Consider the following 21,605-nt stretch of genomic DNA (forward strand, 5'->3'; position numbering starts at 1 on the left):
CTTACTCTTACTTTTCCAGCTCCTCTTCCTCCCCTATCCATCCTACCAGCCATAATAAAATTCAACAGTTCCCCCCCAAAAAAATAATTTCTTAAATTATTTTGAAACTGAGGTACGTGTTCCGCCGCCCAAATGCTCAATAGAATAGAATAGAATATATTTATTCACAACAATAGCCGGAGCTAGCATTAGCATGTCATGACAAAAATAATTTATACCTTCAAAAACACTCACAGGAAAATTTAAACAAACAATATATTAATCAAACATTAAATATTAGTCGCGTCAATATTATTAAAATGACGGATAAAATATGGAACAAATGATTTGCGATATCTCTCAGTACTATATGCTGAGCAAGTCAGTAACTGTGGACAATTGTTTTTTATTTGTCGAAGTCTAGTAACTGGTCCTCCAGTTGGGGGGCTCGCAAAGTTGGGTAGTAGACGACAATGAGCTGGGGAATTTAAACAATTTAGTCCAAATCTATATGTTAAGCCATGTCTACGACTATCAAGTGAGTCCAAATTGAGTTGTTTCAGTGCATCTTCGTAAGTTGAGTAGTTTTGTCCAAGTATAATTTTTACAGCTCTTTTTTGTATCCTCTCAAGTATATCTGTTTGATCTTTTGTCAATCCCGGATGCCAAGCAGGGCATGCATACTCAAGAGAAGGTCTAGCATAGCTGCAGTATACAGACTTTAAAACCTCAGTTGGTGTACCAAATCTTTTTAGGTTGGAAAATGAATGTAAAAGCGAGGCGCCTTTTTTAGTCAGATAGTCAACGTGCGAATTCCATCTTAAATCATCGTCCAAAAGAATCCCAAGTATTTTAACAGTTTTCTTTGTTGGCAGTATGGAATTATGAGAAGAGTGGTTGTTACCCTTTAGGAAGGAAAATGTCATATAAGAGCTCTTAGTTTCACTGACCGCCAGTTTTACCTTTCCTAATTCAGCTTTTAGATCATGATAGATTTTGATCAAGTCAGACTGTTCAGTAGTCGGAGGGCTTAGTCGCAGTGATAAAACAGTTAAATCATCAGCAAATTTAAAACGCTCACGTATTGTTGTTAAAATACGGTTAAAAACAATAAGAAAAGAAAGCGGGCCTAATTTAGTCCCTTGTGGCGGGTAGCTGATTCCATACAAACGGACCCAGCTGGCAATACAGATATTTTATTTTTAGAAAGATTAAGATTCTTGCAAAACACAATCTACCTCCAAGGAAATGGTTCCTCATTTCCCCCTCCAAAAAATCTTTTCATATAAATTCCTAAAAAGTCTGCCTTTTTTATATTCTGGCAATAAAAACTAGGTTATGCAGCTCGTTTGTTCTTTCTTGAAAACAAAACTGTGTTTTTCTTAGAGTCTAAAAATGGTCTGTATGGACTTATTTATCTAGGTATTACTTGGATCCTCATTATTGCCTTACTTCAAAGCTATACATTATTTATTCCATAATAACTATGTTTTTATTGTGACATGTTACTAGCATGTCCTCCAACCCTCACTCCTTTATACAAACCGTCAATTGTGGTCTGAGAGACTCACCCGGGTGCTCCTGGTAACCTCCCTGACGCAAATCAGGTCGGGTCTCTGGCTAAGAATCATCCGAGGTAGATGTCAACAACTGCTGCCCTTTACGCCACTTGACGTCAGAGGATCGAAGTCTAAGTAAGTCATCGCATAACTTAAATAAAAATTCAAATCTATGTTTCTCAAAACTTTTCCAAAAATGCATGTTTGACAGAAACAATACCCATGCGGCAATACTGGTCTTAGAACAACACATCAACCCAACTTATTACAGGGGCATGTTTTCATATACCAATGAGCAATTGGCTCCCTTGGGAGCTTTTACACATAATTATCGTACCTTGAGTTTATTGCAAGTTTTTACAGTTCAGCTTGGCGGGACGGCGGAAAGTTAACAGCAACGCTGACAAAATGAAAAATCTGTGGCTACAAAAGAAAGAGATTAAAAAAACTACCTTAATTATCCTTTAACTTTTGATTTTGAAAATGAAGAGTTGTCCCTCACAAATGAGGGACAATCCTTCTCAGGGTATGCATGTATGTAAGACGGCACTAGACCCTTAAGGTCCAAACCGGCGGTGCTGATCTCCGTTTCATGGCCCTTCAGCCAGGAAGTGCAATGGGGGGTTGGGGGCCAACCATCCTCAGGGTAGTCATTTTCATTTCTAGGAGAAACAGATAACAGTATTTACATAGACAATTTTATTGGGACATAGATATAATTTTAAAATGAAGTTTTAACAAACAGAAGTAAAGAGGACGGTAAAACTTAGAGCGACCCCAAATAGAATTTTGCGACCTCATGCCACACTAAAATACTCATTTTCCCCCGTCAAATACGTGAAAACGTGGCTCTAAATTCTAAAATAACTTCGCCATTTTCAGTTTTCCTCTAGAATTAGCGTTAATTTTGATTACAAATTGCAATTTTTTTAGAGAGATCTATTGTTGCTGCTGGTGCTTCATTAGCGGCAAAAACTGACTGTTGATCGACACATATTCACTAGAATCAGATTCGTTCATTATTATTAGCAGAAACATGAATTATATTTATTACAGAAATCACTTATATATTTATCACTCTATACAGTTGTCAGAAGTGCAAAGGCAAAAAATTATGCACAACAAATAAAATATCTTTTTTTTTCATAGATGGTGGACGGCTTTTTTTATGGCGAGATGGTTTTTGTAACTTACTATTTTTTGTATCTATATTTTTATACCATTTTTAGATTAAAAACGGGGGGTAATTACCTTTTTAATTTAAAAAAAACTACCTATATGAGGTAATGCAACACAATAATTGCTTGCGTATCCTTGTAGCCATTGTATTCAGACAGTCTTTATTTTAAAATTTCATCATTGGAAATTTGCACCATAATTGCACCATAATTGGACGCCTGTTTTAGTGCACCTTGGTTCCTAAAAATATTTTACAACAATAAGCCACTAGCCCGCTTTTCTGAGTAAAATAGTTTACTCAAGGGCTTAGGAACGGGAACGTTTCTAAGCCCTCGTTCTCAATTTTTGGCTTCCTGTTGAGAACGTTCTCAACTTTTATAGTTTTGTAACACACAAAGTAACAAACAAGAAGCAACCACATTGTTGATTATTTCTGCTTCTAACAAAAGAAGCAAACTCACCTTTTTGATTGTTTCACCTTCTTCTAAAGAAAAATGACTTTGTATCTTCCTCAAGGGCTTCTTACTAGGTATTTTCAATTCTAAATCCATTTCAGCTGCAACCGGTGTAACATGTTTAATATACAAAGGAAAGCGTTCTAATTTTCTATTGTTTAGCTTCTCACCAGCCCAAGCCAGAAGTTCAGTCTTATTTGGTTTATAAACTGATTTTGGCATACCTACAACACTGGAACAGAAAGAAGTATTTATGGCAGGATCTTCTTGTCCTTCAGGAGCTCCCCTTTCGCTCAAGTCAAGAAAAGAGACAGTCTTTGAAAGATTGACTTCACTTCTGCACATTTTCATTAAGCTTGTACGTCTGCGACGACGCTTATTTACTACCTCGCTTGTGCTAGACAAATCACTACAAGATCCGAACAATACTTCTTTTGTTATAAGTTCTGATCGAGGACGGGGCTTCCTTTGTGGGACTAAAAAGTGTCCCACTACTTCCGAAGGGAGCAAATGTTTTCGTCTATTAGAAATGTTCTGCGTCATCTGAAAATAAATGAAATGAGTAGATAAGGCAGTTCAATAGGATGCAAATATTAAAAAATACAAAACAAACACAAAAAAACAACAACACATTTTTAAGCCAAGCTTTCCTCAAAAGCTATGGAATATTAAGAAGAGGAATCGTAGTTTTCGACAAATCCCTCCCGATGCATGAAGTAGATTAAAATCTTATATTTTGGTCAAGCTATTAAAGATAAATTTACTAGATCGAGTGATCCTAAAACCTATTGGGAAAAAAAGAAACAAATGCTACCGATACCCGGGGTATTCCGTGATTCTAAGCAAGAAACCAAAAAACATTTGAGATTCCAGACATTCAAAAATGAAATCAACATTATGAATATACTTAATCAGTACATCATTGAGACTCTTAAAGTAGTTTAAACTTAATAAAGAGCGAATTATCTCCAGTCAATCCCCCATTATAAAGAGCGGGTTATCGTAGAAAACTACCAGTAAGATTGAGTTTGGAAACTCAAGTTTATAAACGTTTTTACAGATTCGATTCTGAAAAATTCTAAATTTCAAAATTCCAATTGTTTTTACTTTGAAATAAAAGCTCTCACGTTTATTATCACTATAGCACATAGTAAACTGTAAGGCTTCAACTCTGCTCTTTACTTCCATAAGAAACTCTTTTATATTAATTTTTGTTAGTTTTTTTTTAACAGATGTTACTGTGAATGTCCGAAATATATTTTTTTTCTCCTTGGAATTAGTCAGCATTGCCAGTCAACTTTTTCAGTTTAATGATGACAGGTTAGGTGAGGTTGAATCAGGTTTTTGGCCCGTTTTTTTTAATTTAAAACCAAATACAGCCTAACTTATTCTAGCCTAACATAAACTAACATAATCTAACCTACCCTAGCTGTTACCAAGACTGAAAAAGCTGACTCGCAAAGCTAAATGAATCTAAGAAGAGGAAAAGGAATTTCGGACATTCACTGGTGCATGTCGACATTAACCAGATTTCGAACATTCACGGTAACACACATATAATACAAAAAAAATTAACAAACCAAGAGAGCTTCAATTAACTTAAGCGATGAGGCAAAAAAAGTCAAAATAATTTTTGGTTGACAGAGGATAACAAATGTGGGTTTTACTTCCTAACTCCTTTGAACTTTCCCACACGATATAAGCTCCTATGTCAACTAGAAGGAGGGTCCGAGGGACAAGTTATGGCAGGTATCTTTGAGAATTTATACATACAAAACTTAAACATTTTTCATCAAAATGCATATAAATAAATGAATTTTTCATTAGACTGTTTCACAGCTCGTCTTTAGTTTTCTTTTAATAAGGGAGAGACAAAAGGGGTATTTGTTAGCTTGGAGTTAAGGATTTTCGGCTATGGAGAATACAATGCTACTTCTGTTAGGTCCACCAAAATTCTACCAGAAATGCCAAGAGGCCAAAATTCCACTAGAAATGTCACAAAAAACATGAAATTCTCAGATACATATGGTACTTTACAATGGAGCTAATGGGGCGAACTTATAAGTGGCACGTGGACAGCGACAGTAACTTTTAAATGAACCATAAAACATCTCTCCGCAACACTGAAGCATACTACCAGTCGTGCCAGACATAAATAAGGAGGTACATGCTAATAATGTAAAAACAATTCTTTTTTATATTTATGAAATCTCATTAGCTAAATGAGGATCGACGTCACAAATTGCCACTTCTCTATGTTTTGGAAAACATTTGTTTTATTCTTCATTTGAAAAAATCTTAAAAGGATCCGTCCCCCTCCCCCACACTTTCGTGAATCGGCACCCTGCAACCAATTCAAATATTTTCATGTTTGCATGTGATCATTGAAACCTCAAATCTATCCCTTTGTTGATGATTTCAGGAAAAATAAATTAAATATGGAATTTCATTTGTAACAAATAAAGTAAATTGCGTTCATAGCTCACTGCTTTTGTTCATAGATCACTGCTTCAAAATATCAGACAATTTTAACTTCCCTGCTAATGAAGTCATTGGCCTTAAAATTTACAAGTGTTATTGCTGTGGTAAAAAAATAACTAGAACGAATCCAATGAGCATTAAATAAAGGTGCAATAAATGTAATTAAAAAGAAATACCATTTCTCTGCCAAATACAATAGCACACTCAGTTTCAAAAGCTTTGATTTTAGCTTAGGAAATAATTGTGGCGACATATAAACTTTCTAATATATTTTGATACATTTACCAGAGTGATCTATTATATTACCGGAAATAGATGACAGCGCAGAAACCTATTCAAATAGAAAAAGTTGGCTACAAAAATTTTACTTATGGGATTGAAAATAAACCACTTTTTAAACAATTTGAAAAGAGTACCTGAAGAACTAAAAATAAGCTCAAAAAGACAATCTAGAATAATGTTATCTAACTGTAATGCTTATGACTTTGAATGCCAAGAGAAACAGATAACAGAGGAGATCAAATCAATGGAAAGACTTCTAAGGTGATGCTGCCAGTTTATCAAAACTGCCAAACTTACAGGCTAAGTAAAAAAAGAAAAAATAGGGCAGCAGTGCAGAGTTGCCACTCTTCTGGAGGACACATAATAAAATAAAGTAGCACCAACAGATTCCTTATTTTATGTTTTTTCCAAATATTGTGGTTGCTTTTTTGACAATGCACCGATCCCAATAATGGTTCCAGATATAGCCCTATACAGAAAACTTACCAGAAACACTAAAACAATGAGTATTAGTGCTGCAGTCCCACTCAGTAGTGTGAACACTATACCTAATGCCTTTTTACATACTCTTTCCAAAAATTAATATCATTTCACTTGCATCTCCCCCCCCCCTGTGATCCCAAATATATCCCTACAATTACGTTTATACAAGACTAAAAATACACTTAAACAACAAATTTTGGTATATATACAAGATGAACATACTACCCAATTCCTTTTTTATGGTGTTTCCAAATAGTATAATGCATTCAAACATAAATGCACACACTCTCTGGAACCCCCATTTATAGCCCAAGGAATATTAAAAAAAGAATAAGACTAAAACAATGAAATTCTAACTTTATAGTATGTAGGATATTTTTATTAATCACATTATCACATTTTCTTCCATTATTATACTCTTTTTTAAATCATTTCAAATAACACTTTTGCAAATTACACACTCAATTAAACCTGAAGATAAATTGCAGACTGAGAAGATAACAGCTTCAGTATAAAAGCTATAATTTATGACTACATTAATGTAATGGAGAAACACATTCCTAGGGCTATATATGGGGCCACAGGGAGACAGTGATTAGAAAGTTTAGAGAGTGACATTGGGAAGGTGAGCATGAAGAGAGGAAGCCAGTAGTATGTCCCTTTGTCAGTTATAGAATCTTCCTTACATTTTACTCAAAATTCATAATATGCAGCATGTTCTTATTGATCATACAATCATATTTACTTTAATTGTTATCTGCATTACAAATATTTTAAAATAATTTTTGTTATCCAGCTTATCTGAAATTCTGTAATGATCATATATAGGTCTAATGGTTTTCATGGGCAAAAAAAAGAAAAAAAAATTACAAAAAAACAAAGCATTGCTGAATTTTGCACAAAATGGCATGTGGAATAATTTATTAAATATTAAGTTTATTGAATTTGATCAATGCCTGTTGACTATATGACTTGGAACAAATTGATTTATAATAGTTTTTTATATTTCCCCCCACTTTCTTAACCCATTTCTTGTGCCAAAAATAAGGAATTAGATGTTGCTATGGGGTCCTTTAGAGAGATTTATATTGGGTTAGTGATTTAAATGGTTATTAGACCTACATTAAAAAAACATAAAGATGACATTATCCTCACCTTGTCCTTATCTCCTAAAGTAATTTCCAATATTATTCCTAATGTGCATACAATCATATATATGCAATGAAATTCTAATCCACTCAATTTGCAGTTGTATTGCTTGTTTGCTGTTAAATCAATTTGAAGAAAAGATTCATATATGGAAAATTCATTTGAAGTGTATGTAATGTATGGTTATTAGGCCTACATTAAAAAAAAACATTAAGTTTATCACACATAAAGTGTATGGAAAGCAAAGGTTTGATGAGAGATGGCTGGTGAATGTAATGAGGGATAAATGTGTAACAAGTGTTAAAAAATTTAGGATGAATTCTCAGGTTGGCAATGGAACACAGTATTAGATTCTTTGTATTGTGTTTTTCTTTGTATATGTTATGTAAAAGCTATAATCTAAAAATAAATTTTCATTTTTTTGTTTTGTATTACAATGGCACTAGGATTTTAACACAATAAAACTTACTTACTTTATACATTTTAGGGTAGGCCTCTATATTTGACCATTAAGGCGGCAGGAGTAGTTTTTTTTTTGGTATACAATAATGGATGATATTAGTATAGTAAATATTTAAGAATGTTTTAAAATGGTTTTTAGAATTTTATAGTGTTTCCTTCTGGAGAACAGGAATGCAAGACCAATACAAAACAATAAATTCTTCCTTTATGATAATGAAGTATGTTCATTACAACCAGATTATTATGTTTCCTCTATTGTTATTCCCTTTTTAAAACCACTTCAAACAATATTTGATCAATATTGCACACAATCACAGACAAAAATAGAATTCAGACTACAGACAAACTCATTTTAACAAATAAACATTGACATTTAACTAGATTGACTTAATGGAGAAGAAATACACTATTAGGGCTAGATCTGTGACCGTCAAGAATGTGGGGGTGCTTTGACAGATTTATAACTTCTATTTTGTTGAAAAGATTGGTAATTTGTCATTACCAAAAACGGAAATTGTTTTTAGATCCTGTGGTTTTTGCTATCTGCTGAGTTAGACCTGCTCAGAAAACAGCTGAGTTAGGAGGATGGAATTCTCATGTCAGCATCCAGAGCCTAAATTACGCTCCAGAAAGATTATTAAGCTCCTATCTCTACTATTCCCCTATTTCAAATGTTTAGAAGATTGTAGATAACCTTTATGGGTAAATTTTGAGATTTTTCCATTATTTAGCTATGAATTCACCATTTGATACATCTTTTTATTTTCTTTCCAAATATACCAATGTTTTCTTTGCAAATTTTACTTAAAGTCCTTAAAGATCCTTAAAGTGACATAAAGTTCCTTATGATTACCAAAAAGGTTACCAATAATTCTGAAAATTACTTTAAAACAATCTTAAATGCTTACTTATTTCAATAACAAAAACGCACTACATCACTTAATCGCTTTCTTACTAGTGGATAAAAATACGACCAACTATAAATATTTACACTGTTTTATTTAAAAATAGAAAAATTCTTTTCTACCCACCAATTTATGTCATGTAATTGAGAAATATAGTTTGAATACATCATCAAGGGAGGGAAAGGGGGACACAGGGTAAACTGCAGCAACACGCTTTTAAGAATGATATAAGTAAGTATTTATGATTGTTTTTAGGTAGTTTTTTGAATGTTGACAACATTTTCAAACAGTTTGTGGTAACAAACTGTAGTAAGGAGCGACCGAGCTCAATAGTAACCAAAACTCTAAAAAATGGAATTTCGATACCAATAGCTACATCAAAAGAATCGCATTTTAATGCTGATTTTAAATTACAAGTTTCATCAAGTTTAATCTTACCCATCAAAAGTTACGAGCCTAAGAAAATTTGCCTTTTTTTTAGAAAATAGGGGGAAACAACCCTTAAAAGTCATAGAACCTTAACAAAAATCACACCATCAGATTCAGCGTATCAGAGAACCCTATTATAGAAGTTTCAAGCTCATATCTACAAAATTTGGAATTTTGTATTTTTGCCAGAAGGCAGACCACGGATGCGTGTTTATTTGTTTTTTTTTCCCAGGGGTGATCGTATCGACCCAGTGGTCCTAGAATCTTGCCAGAGGGCTCGTTCTAACGGAAATGAAAAGTTCCAGTGCCCTTTTTAAGTGGCCAAAAAATTGGAGGGCACCTAGAACCCCTCCCACGCTAATTATTTTCCCAAAGTCACTGGATCAAAATTCTGAGATAGCCATTTTATTCAGTGTAGTCAAATCACCTTATAATTATGTCTCTGGGGACGACTTACTCCCCCACAGTCCCCGTGGGAGGGGCCACAAGTTACAAACTTAGACCAGTGCTTACATGTAGTAATGGTTATTTGGAAGTGTACAGACGTTTTTTGGGGGATTTTTTAAGTTGGGGGTGGGTTGAGAAGAGGGGGATATGTTGGGGGAACTTTCCTTGGAAGACTTTGTAATGGGGGAAGAAAAGTTTCATAAAGGGAGCGCAGGATTTTCTAGCATTATTTAAAATAAAAACAATGAAAAAATAAATATGAAAAAGTTTTTTCAACTGAACGTTAGGAGAAGCATTAAAACTTAAAACGAACAGAACTTATTACGCATATGATGGGCTCACCTCCTAATACCTCGGTCTTTACGCTAAAGCATTTTTAGTAATTTCAACTATTTATTCTATTGCTTTTGAGATTCAGGGGTCATTCTTAAGAAATTGGGACAAAATTTAAGCTTTAGTGTAAAGAGCGAAGTTCTGACGAAGGGGTGAACCCCCTCATATATGTAATAAAAACATGAGAATACAGAAGTTCGTTACGTAAGCTAATTTGTAAGTTACGTATATCTTTTACTAATAAAAACATTCGTAAAAAATTAAAAGTTCTAGTTGCCTTTTTAAGTAACCAAAGAATCGGAGGGCAACTAGGCCTCCTCCCCCGCTTCTTTTTTTCTCAAAATCATTCGATCAAAACTATGAGAAAGCCAATTAGCCAAACAAACACACATGCAAATTTCGTTTAATTATTCATCTGCAGAGAGCCAAAATCAAAACATGCATTGATTCAAAAACGTTCAGAAATTAAATAAAAACAAATTTTTTAAACTGCAAGTAAGAAGCAACATTAAAACTTAAAACGAACAAAAATTATTCCGTATATGAAAGGGGTTGTCCCCTCCTCAACGCCTTGCTCTTTACGCTGAAGTTTTTTTTACTGTTTTAAAAAGTAGAGTTAAGAGAAAGTCAAACTTTAGCGTAAAGAGCGGGGCGTTGATGAGGAAGCAGCCCCTTTCATATACGAAGTAATTTCTGTTCGTTTTAAGTTTTAATGTCGCTCCTTACTTTTCGTTAAAAAAAAACTTGTTTTTTTTATTTAATTCTGATAAGAAAAATGTATCACTTTAAAGGCTCTAATTGAAATTTGCAAAGGAAACAATTAGTGTTTGGAAAGGGCAAAACATTTGCATCTAGTGGTATATTAACCATCTATCTCGCTAAATAATGAAAAAACTCCAAATTCATCCATGTCTCAAGCTTCGCCAAAAAGATTTTGTCCTTAATTTAGTTTTGAAACCACCTTTTGTGCCTCAGTTTTGAAATTACAATGAGTGAAATAGGATTTTAAACCCTATTTTCTTTTTCAGATTTACACTTATCTACAAAACCTTAATGTCTTATACATCAGGATTCAGCAAAAGTGTAATTCTGAGGACACTCTTTGGGTCTCATTTGAGCTGTAAATATATCTACGAAACATTTACTGTGACAGCTCATTGTTTTCCAAATTCTACCAAAGATCAGTGTTCATTTCCCTTGGGAGGGGATCAGCTGGAAAGAATAACTTTAAAAGATCTTCCCTTTGCATAATTAAGAGGCTGGATCCATCCTTGAAAGTTTTTTTGAACTAACTATTTTCCAAGACAGTGAAAATCCCATCATCTACAATTTTAGTACCACTGCTAAAAAATACAGGTACAATTGTAAAAAAAAAATCCCAGGAGAAACAACCACTATATCCAAAAGCATCTCCTAGCCAAAATTTTTGGAGGGGTAAAGGGAGGCAATGGATTTTACCAGCTAGCTGGGTATTTTTACTGACTGATTGGAAAAAATTGCTGTTACATTACTATATTCCTTGTTACCAATTGAGATTGATCTTCTTTCACTGATTTTATGTCATTTATTTCTATCCCCCCATTTAGCCAATAAGAAGAATTAAGCCAGTAAAATAGCACTTCTTTGTGCCACTATTCCGCACTGTCGACTAGCAGAAAACATTGGGGCGGTGTCATTCCACCGTGATGCCCCTGACTTCGACATTTTTTTCTTACTTCATTCTAATCTGAGAAACTATTTACTAATTTTAAGTATATGTTTTCATTTTTATTCAAAGTTTCTTTGTTTAAAAGAAAAAAAACAACAAAAATTGAAATTGTCACATTAGTTTGTTTAGATTAAGGGTGATATTTGCAAGCCGGACAGCAAGGCTAGTTTAGATTTTCATTATTCATGACTAGCAGAAAGCTGCCAGAACATTATTCATGAGTAGACAAGATTTGGCTAGTCTTGGAGAGGAAATCAGCCCAGCTAGTGGAAAGTGTTTCGAACTAGTGCTTTCTAGCACTAAATTCAAATATTAACCTCATGGCTTAAATAAAAATTCTAATTTCAACTTTTAAGCCAGTTTTGCTGTCAATTATTTTTTAACTCCATCCTTTTGCATCTATGATACAGCTTGTTGCAAATAAAGATTTTAGCTTAAATTACCAATCAAAACACTAGTCCAAAACATGCCAATACATCCTGCTTAAATCTCTAGAATTTGTTTTTAAGCCACACTGTTTTATTGCAGAGGGCAGTCAATAATGGGAATTTTTGAGGAGATGGGAAGTACACAAAATTCCTTGGATTATTTCAAGAAAATTTGTTCAAAAATACAAAAAAAAATCTTAGATTTCAGAGGACTTCAAGGCCCTCTTCATAAATCCCTAAGTCTTAGAAAAGTAGATCAAACCAAAATGACAGATTAGTTATTTTTTTTTTTGCTAAAGTTACAACAGAAAAACAGTGCAATTTCTTATCTTTTCAGTGAATTTAATTATACTGATCAAAGGACCATACAGTGAAAATAGGTTTAGCTGCCCAATTTCACTTAGTATGGGTCCTAACATAAAAAACAGTGAGAAAAACAAAGAAGAAAATAAAATAAGTATTTTTAGACAATATCTATTCAATAAAAAATTTACATTTCCAAGATTTTTCAATGGATCATACAACTGGGCAGGGGCGTAGCTCCAGTATTTTTATTGGGGGGGAGAGGGGTCCATATTCAGATAGTCAAGGGGCGTGGGCCAAATAATAATGTATCTTCAAATTATTGGGGGGACACCCCCCCCCCCGAAACGACACCCCTGCAACTGAGAGTACTTTAAACTCCTAACTGTCTTTACACCTACACCCAAGAAGTGGACATTTGTAAGAGATTACATACAAAAATACCCTGCCTTTTAAGAAATGAGGTCTATCTAATGCTAGAGGCTGCTTAAAAAGAGTATATTTTTCTGACAATATTCTTACGTTTCTTTCTATTTCCAGTATCTATAGGAACTTCAAACAAAATATGAACAGAAACAAGCGTTATTATTTTAGTATTTAGGTATATTACTATCACTGAATTTTGGACAGATTAGTCCAAACGACTGATTGTCTGAACAAACGTCAGGGTAAAAATACCCAATTTTGGAAACCCGAAAGCATTTTTAGCTAAAAGTCAAAACATTTTCACACTAACTAACCATGGTAACTGCAGTTAGAAGTTGACCTCATGTAGGAAATGCCCAATTTCCACCTAATTAAACCAGGTAGTTTATTGGACATCTTTTTAACATCTTAAAAAAGGTTACTACTGCATTCCAGAATCCAGAATTCTTTTATTAGTTACTGTCTCTTTATTTACTGTTACCCATTTACTAAATTTACTAAGTTACCCATTAGGTCCTTTGTGACGTCCTTTACAAGCTAAAGACCAGAACTTAAACCTAGTCGAAAACGAGCTTTCAAAATTATGATTGGATTTCCAAGCATAATTGCATTCTTTTGCAAAGTTTTGCAAAGCTTTATCTCCCTAGCCAGCACTTAAAAAGGAAGGAAAAGGATGATTGACAGTAACTTTTTTTCACATGATTTCATTCACTCTATAAAAATAAAAATTTCCTTCATAAAAGGAGGGTTAGATGCCTAACATGTTATAAAAAAGCATAAATACTATGATGATAAAAAATAATAACGATCTCAACAAAACGATAATCATTATACAAGTTGTATACCGGGGGATCTAGCGGAAACGGCTAATCTATAATAGCACCAACTTTGTTAAATTTTTTATTTAATTCGACTTTGATATCCATTACTATCCATAGCTTTGATATATAAAAACGAAGAATTCACTGACATGACACGCGCTTCTTAGGGATTTTATCCCTCCGAAATTGTTTTTGTTAATTTATACCCGATGATCATTTAATTGCTTTTTAATTGCTTTCTTAATTTCCAAGCATGATTATCCTTCCTCAATTTGCAATGATGGTTTGATAAGAGTCAATAATTAAAATGTGACTTTATGACTAATAATATCTTAGGTTTAACTTCTATCCACATCTTTTCCAATGTTTTCTTGAATGTCCCTCAACCCACCACAATAAAAGATACAGAGAGCTATGAGAGCACAATACAAAGAACTGTGACTGGAACTACAGTCTTGCCCAGTTATATCAAAAATGAGACTTTTTATTTGTGCCTTATTTTATTATGAACTTTAATAGTAATAGATAATATCTTTCGCGATTTTTGAAAATTCTTAATTTATGTACACATGCAATTTTATAAAAAAATTTATTATTGAATAGCAGCCTAATTTTTTTTTGTCCATTTTTTAGATTCTTCTTAGCCTATATTTGATTTGATTTTTTTTTTACATGCTTATGCTAGCTATTTACTATTTCAGCGATTTAATTTATTCAAAGGGTCATTTTTCAAAGAAAAGAAGAGAACTATTTAAACCTAAATGAGCTGAAATAAAATCACAAAATACATCAATGTCAAAACACACAGAAATTACTAAGAATGAACAAATGAAATAAAATATTAATCTAAGCTTTAAGCAAACAAAAACTACTATAAATAAAAAATGGGACTGCCACCTTCTCAGACTCCCTAAAGATTAGAGTGACAAGGATGACGAGTTAGTTTCTCTGTGTATTTCTATTAACATTGTCTTATTATGTGATAATTGAACAAATTTTTGTAGGTTTTAGCTTTTTAGCTTTTCAGCTTATGAACTAAAATTTTAGGTGGTAACTGAAATTTCAAGCAAAATTTGAATATACACAGGATATCACTTATCACATGTAGTCTGCGCAATAATTTTTTAATGACCTTAGTACCAATTAACATGGAATTGATGTAGAGGGCGATTTCTAATAATATGGAATGAAAGACTGCATGATTTTTGAAAGGTCATCCTAATCCCCATCACATGTGAACATAGACAAAAAAAATTAAATAAATAAAAAAATAAAAAAAATCAAGTTTAAGCTTTTCAAAGCCTTCCACTTTTTAAGGATATTTTCTTTGAATTTGATATTTAAGATATCATGTTAATGAAAATATTTATTTGATGAAGGCATGATGAGCAATTATTTTATAACAAAAAGTGAATAAATTCTAATCCCAGGGATTGGTTGCAGCTTGGAGATTCCATGGGCCCTTTTTATCCCTCTAAATATCCAGTACAATCATAAGGAGCTCCAATAAAAAAAAAACACAGGCTTCTTGGGGATACCTTTGAGATAAGGTAGAATACCATTGGACCAAGTCTGAATTTGAGACCTGGTCCACTTCAAAATTCAGTGCGGACATGGCTACAGTCAAATAGACTTCCTCAATACAATTTTATACTTCTGGCTATTTTTGGCGAAGGCGCAAGCAGGCTTAAAAGTTCAAGATGTTGGGTGTTCCCTGAACTACTCATAATTTCCAATGCTCTTTGAACTGGGTACTTCTGTACAGAAGATAGCTGAAAGCATTAATTTTTTTTTACTGAAGAAATGATATATAATAACAAAATTATTACCCCTGGTTTCAGCAAAAACAACTTTACGTGTTGCAATAAAATGAAATTTTTGATTTCAGCAAAAACAAGTTTATGTGTAGAGATAAAAATATAACTTTTGTGCAAAGATATTAATCTACAAACGGCGTTGTTACCTTGGAAAAAGGAGGGTAAAAATGGGTGTATACATAAAAAAAAAATTGGCCCCTTAAAACTTAAGGTCTCCGCCCAATAAATTTCATGTAGATATGAGCATATTTGTGCAAGGATTCTAGAATAGGCATATGTAACTAGAATCATTTAGAAGCTCCATCAGCCAAAAAAATTGCCTCATAAACCAAAAAATTTATATGCCAAAAAAATTTATAAGCCAAAAAAGCCTATTATAAGCCAAAAAATTTGTCTTATAATAGGCTTATGTAACTAGAATCATTTAGAAGCTCCATCAGCCAAAAAATTTGCCGCATAAACCAAACAATTTATAAGCCAAAAAAATTTATAAGCCAAAAAAGCCTATTATAAGCCAAAAAATTTGTCTTTTAATAGGCCTATGTAACTAGAATCATTTAGAAGCTCCATCAGCCAAATAATTTGCCTCATAAACCAAAAAATTTATAAGCTAAAAAAGCTATAAGCCAAAAAATTTGCCTTATAACAAGCCTATGTAACTAGAATCATTTAGAAGCTCCATCAGCCAAAAAATTCGCCTCATAACTTGCAAGCCAACAAAGGAAAATAAACCCTGAACACCCTTTCTGATAAGTTGACAGTGGAGGGTGTTGTAAGACATAAACTAGTGAAAACAAATTCAGGCTTAATTCAGGTCAGGATTTAAATCGAGTCATTTGAACAACGTGATTTATTGGTTGATATTATCTTCACCTTAATGAAGCACCTTTAACATCATTATGAATTAACTGAAGACTTAAATTGGTTCCTAGTAGGATACTGTTTAAGTTAATATATTTTTAAATCCCAAAAGCAAGTATTTGTAATTCTAGAAAACATGAGAAACAATACAAGGTTAGGAAAAAAAACTTGAAAAAGTGAAAGTGTCATGAAAAACCATGAAGGAAGTCAACATAAATATCAAAGCGCAAAATCAAAATTTATTATATTGCAATATACACTGCAAGTGCTAAACCTGGAACTAACATAAAAATTCATTTCTTACAGCCAATTTTTTTTGGGGGGGGGATAAACAGAAAAAGCCACTAGATTATAGGGTGTATTGACCCCTCCCACTCTATGTGCACATTTGTAAATTAGTTGTCTAAGCAAAATACATGTCGAAATTCAAATAATTTATTTGGCTGAGAAATGTTGTTAGTGAAGCAAATAATGACAACTTGTATTACCTTTATGCAAACTTGTTGCCTATTTTATAACATTCTTTTGTGATGTCTATGTTTCCAACCTGCAAGAATAAACTAATTTTAGTTTACTAGCTTTATTTACTATATATGATTATTGAACATTGTGCAGACACTTCTTTAATATCCTGGGGTACGGAGTGTGTTTGTAGAAGGGGGGGGGGTCCCAATTGGTTTGAAGGATCCGCTAAAATAATGAAAAAAGAAAACTTAATTTGTACTTTTTACATTTTGAAAACTGCCCCGGAACATCTTCCTTAGCCCAATCTTAGTTTAAGGAGGCCCTACACGGACAGTCATTTTTATCAAAAGTTTTCGTCAATCGATTGAAATGTGCTTGAATCAACCTCCAATTCAACCCTTCAATTTTGACAAAAACTAATCTAACACACTGCTTTTAATCCAAATGATTGAGTCATTCAAACTTTCTATTAATAACCGTCAACGCTTGACTCAAGCGTCAAATAGGTTCCTAGACCGTCAAACATGCTTGAGTCAATTAATGGATGGAAGATTTTGATCAAAATGATTGACCTTCTAGAGCCTCCTTTAGACCTGCCTGCACTTATGACAATCATATAATTGTTTATCTATATTACAGTGAATCAGATGAAACATCTTTAAAGTTAGCTCAACTGTACAACAACAGAGGGTGGACTAGATACATGCAAGTTGATTTTTACAAGGCAATTGAAGATTACAATTTAGCATTAAAATATCAACCTAAGTTATCAGAAGCATTGTATAACAGAGGAACAATTAACTATAGGATGGGTAATGTAGCCTAATTGTTTATGGTGTCTTAATACATCTGCTTTACATACTGTATGAGTCAAGCATTAACAGGACGAGATAAGATATATTATAGTAATGATATATTATAATATATTACAGTAAGATATATTAAAGTAACTGAAGGTAATGAGACAATTATACGGCTAAGTTCGATCCCCCACCCTACTTTTAGACCTACATTTTATTGGCTTACCAGGTCATGAAATGCTAGATACACTAGTCACAAAGACTTGTGTGCAATCCTATTCCTGGACCCATTTCAGTTCATGCATAAAGAAAAACAAGCTTAATTTTTGATTATTTCTTCATAAAAATGTTGTATACCCTAGACATAAGAAAAATTACTTTAAAATTCATAGTTCTCAGTATGAAATGGTTATTGACATTCGCATTGTCTTGACAATTCATTCTTTTTGTGTAAGATGGCCAAAACTCATTTCTGAGGATTTTAACAAGGGTTCTCTATGGACAACCTTGGCTGAAAGGTTCATCAAACAGTTTAAAGTGAGTTACTGTTAGAAAAGAGAAACTTGTGGTGATGGTAACTAAAACCCTAAAAAATAGAAGTTCAGAAACAATATTACAGCAAAGGAATCTCATTAAAAATTATCACTATGAGTATATTTGCATAATTTCAGAAAATTAGCCGAAATATTCACCAAAAGCAGCTTGACACTGATAAGAATGGTAAATTTAGGATACCTAAGAGCTCTCTCACAGAATGTTCAACACCCCTAAACTACAAAATTTAGAAATGAATACAAATTAAAAAAGGACAATATACAAAATAATCTGATGTTTTATGTCCAAGAATTTATGTCCAGAGAATTTTTATGTCCTAAGAATTTATGTATAAGTAAAACTTAAATGTCTCTAAATTTTCAAAATTTTTGATGAGGTATTTATGACTAAAAATTTCAAACAATATGAGCGAAAAAAACTCACAACATGCAAGCTAGAATGCAAACACGGACAAGAGTAGGATTTGGGCAATCATACTCGGATGCAGGAAGGAGGATATAGGGGATTCTCCCTCCAAAAAAGATTTAAGAAGTGCATAATAAATTTTTTTCAGAAGCCTAATTTCTGAAATACATATTACTTCTCTGTTCCTTTGTTTCAAAATGATAAACGCAAGTGATGTCAAGAAAAATCTAGGGTTAGGTGAGTTTGATGGCTGGGACTTCCATTAAAAAAAAAAGCTTTTGTCATTTTCGATATTTTTTGTTATTCTAGATAGTGAAAGCTATATAATGAAATGATTAAAAAGATTGAGCTTCGAATAGAATTGCATGATTGGAGTAGTGATTTCAAGACTGGATATTTTTTAGCAGGAGGAGCAAAGGTTTGAAAAATATTTTTTCGGGGAGTAGTCTATTGTTTTATATTTTTTTTTGTAAAAAAAAACGTCTTTTTGCTCGTTTCACCCTTTTTTTAAAATTCTGGAAAGTTTTAGCCTTTGCGGCTCTTTAAATGCCTTATTGTTTACTTATTTGTTGTTTTCTGTAAGTTAATGATGTATTCTCCTTTGATTTTTTTCTGCCGAAGCTAGCACAATCACTTAAAAATGTTGCAAGTGATTTTTTGCTCAGAAATGCTTGAGGTCTTGGTGAAATAGCTGTGTGGATTTTTATAGATCTTCTGATATTCAGACAAGTAAAACTTCAAAGCCAAGAAAAAATTGGTTTTAATTTTGAATATACTATTAAAAGTAACATCAGAACACCTTGCTAATCAATTGAAAAAGTTGTTCTTAAAAATTTGAGTACAAAATAATAAATATTTGAATTTTTTCTGGAAAAAACTATAGAGATCAGGAGAATTCCTATTCAAATTTTTGAATTTTTGGAATAATATGAATTTAGAGGGGTACCAAACACCCAACCTGTCCCTTTTTTATAGGCGCTAACGAAACTGTTTCAGTTCAAAATATTCATTGTAGCTTTAAAGCATAGCCCCTTAGCCCATCTACTCTCAGAGATAGAATATATTGAAGGAGTATTGGTCTGAACAATCCCCTCCTCCCAAGAAAGGTACTTTTGTGCGCCCCAGATAAAACCTTTGGACTCTCTGCCATCACTCCTTGGCTTTAAGTCTCACAAACCAAAAATAAAATTTCCTTGACCTTTATCAGGTACAGTTTTACATACACATTTTTCTTTTAGGATGGTTTGATCTGGCTGTTAAAGACCTGGAGTTGGCCACTACAATTAATCCGAATAATCCTGAATTCAAAGAAGGTTTGGCAAATGCATTGGAGCAACTTAAAAACCAAGAACTATCAAAGGAAAACTGCACATGAACAGTCTTGACATTGTTTCTATTAAATATTCTTATTTCAGAGTTTATCTTATTTATTCATTGCCAATACATGTTCATTTCCCGATTCCTAATCCATTTTTAAGTCAGGTGCTCGTGGCTCGTTGATACTTTTGAAGATAAGGTTTCACAGAAATATAACTGTAGCTCAAGGGGTTATTGTACAAAGAAAACAACTTGTAAGAATTCTTCAGGGAGAAAAAACTTGTTTTCTAGTTGCAGTTAATAATCAATCTGATTGTTGTTAAAAGTACAGATATAGATATATTGATGTCATGTAACGATTTCGAATTTATGTGGGATGACTTCTCTATCAGTTGTGCCTGGGAACAAATAGTGCATGTGAAGGCGACTGATTGTCCTCCATTCCATTTTGGGTCTTAGAGAGGGCACCAGAAATTTCAATTTGCTTACAAATAATGTTCGAATTTTTTACAAAGACCCTTTCCTTAGAAAATACCAAACAGACAGTGTTTTATGCACAGATTTAAGAATTTTTAAATTGTAGATATCTATAAACGGTGATTTAAATGTCTGATAATTCCTAAGACAGACCTTTGTAGGTTTGAAGAGTTTGTTGGTGTTTTATTTTTCGTTAGTAGTTCTGCTCCTTATTAGCTAACACATATAACCCACGCACCAACTACCACCCAATCTCTACTATACAAGTAGATCCAGGTTGTGGCTCAAGAATGTGACATGAAGTTAACGTATTTTATCATTTCAAAAGCTTTTGATAGAGTTTGGCATAGATGTCGGTCGAAGAAGCTTAAATCAGTTGGAATATGTGGGTGTTTTTTAAGATAAAGCATATTAAAGCATATTTAAGATAAAGAAAGAGCATATTTTCAAAAGACAATCACTAGATCTAGCAGAGCCGTATTCGCTTCATATATCAAGTAAAGACAAGAGCTAAGAGCTTATATGGCACTTGTGACGAGGTTGGAAGAGCCAAGACCTCACATAGCATGAGCTCTAGCAAAATTCTAATATGCAATAGATTCCTTTAAGAGGAAAATCAGAGGCAAAATGCTGGTCGAGATTTAAAATAAGAGCTCTGAGTAACGAGATGGTTATAAAATTCGAAAATTATTAAGATCCGATCACCCACTCGTAAGTTAAAATACGTCAATTTTATTTAATTTTTCCTCTCCCTTCAACCCCCCCCCGCTCTCAGATGGCTGAATCAGAGAAAACAACTTTATCAAGTCAATTTGTGCAGCTCCCTAACACGCCTACCAATTTTCATCGTCCTAGCACGTCCAGAAGCACCAAACTTGCCAAAGCACTGAACCCCACCCCCAACTCCCCCAAAGAGAGTGGATCCAGTCCGGTTACGTTAATCACATATCTTCGACATTTATAAGCGTTTTCAAAGATTTCCGGTCTCCCCCTCCAACTCCCCCAATGTCAACAGTTCTGGTCGGGATTTGAAATAAGAGCTCGGAGACATAAGTTCCTTCTAAATATCAAATTTCTAT

General features: G+C 33.3%; 2 protein-coding genes across 3 annotated transcripts in view; one reads left to right on the forward strand and one right to left on the reverse strand.

Moving 5' to 3' along the window:
- LOC136027451 (uncharacterized) overlaps positions 1 to 21,605 on the reverse strand; it is an 81,198-nt gene that overhangs the window by 47,967 nt on the left and 11,626 nt on the right. For both annotated transcript variants that reach the window (XM_065704731.1, XM_065704732.1), the window contains exons 2-3: positions 16,996 to 17,054; positions 3,179 to 3,715 (exon numbers count right to left, since the gene is read on the reverse strand). In XM_065704731.1, the coding sequence (XP_065560803.1) occupies positions 3,179 to 3,715 (537 nt within the window). In that variant the 5' untranslated portion in view covers positions 16,996 to 17,054. The remainder of the gene's footprint in view (positions 1 to 3,178; positions 3,716 to 16,995; positions 17,055 to 21,605) is intronic.
- LOC136027452 (tetratricopeptide repeat protein 32-like) lies at positions 5,986 to 20,191 on the forward strand. Its single transcript, XM_065704733.1, has 3 exons — positions 5,986 to 6,196; positions 17,612 to 17,784; positions 19,971 to 20,191. Exons 1-3 carry the CDS (start codon positions 6,024 to 6,026, stop codon positions 20,105 to 20,107), a joined length of 483 nt encoding a protein of 160 aa, XP_065560805.1. The 5' UTR covers positions 5,986 to 6,023; the 3' UTR covers positions 20,108 to 20,191.

This window comes from Artemia franciscana, chromosome 5, assembly GCF_032884065.1.
Source record: "Artemia franciscana chromosome 5, ASM3288406v1, whole genome shotgun sequence".
Classification (NCBI taxonomy): domain Eukaryota; kingdom Metazoa; phylum Arthropoda; class Branchiopoda; order Anostraca; family Artemiidae; genus Artemia; species Artemia franciscana.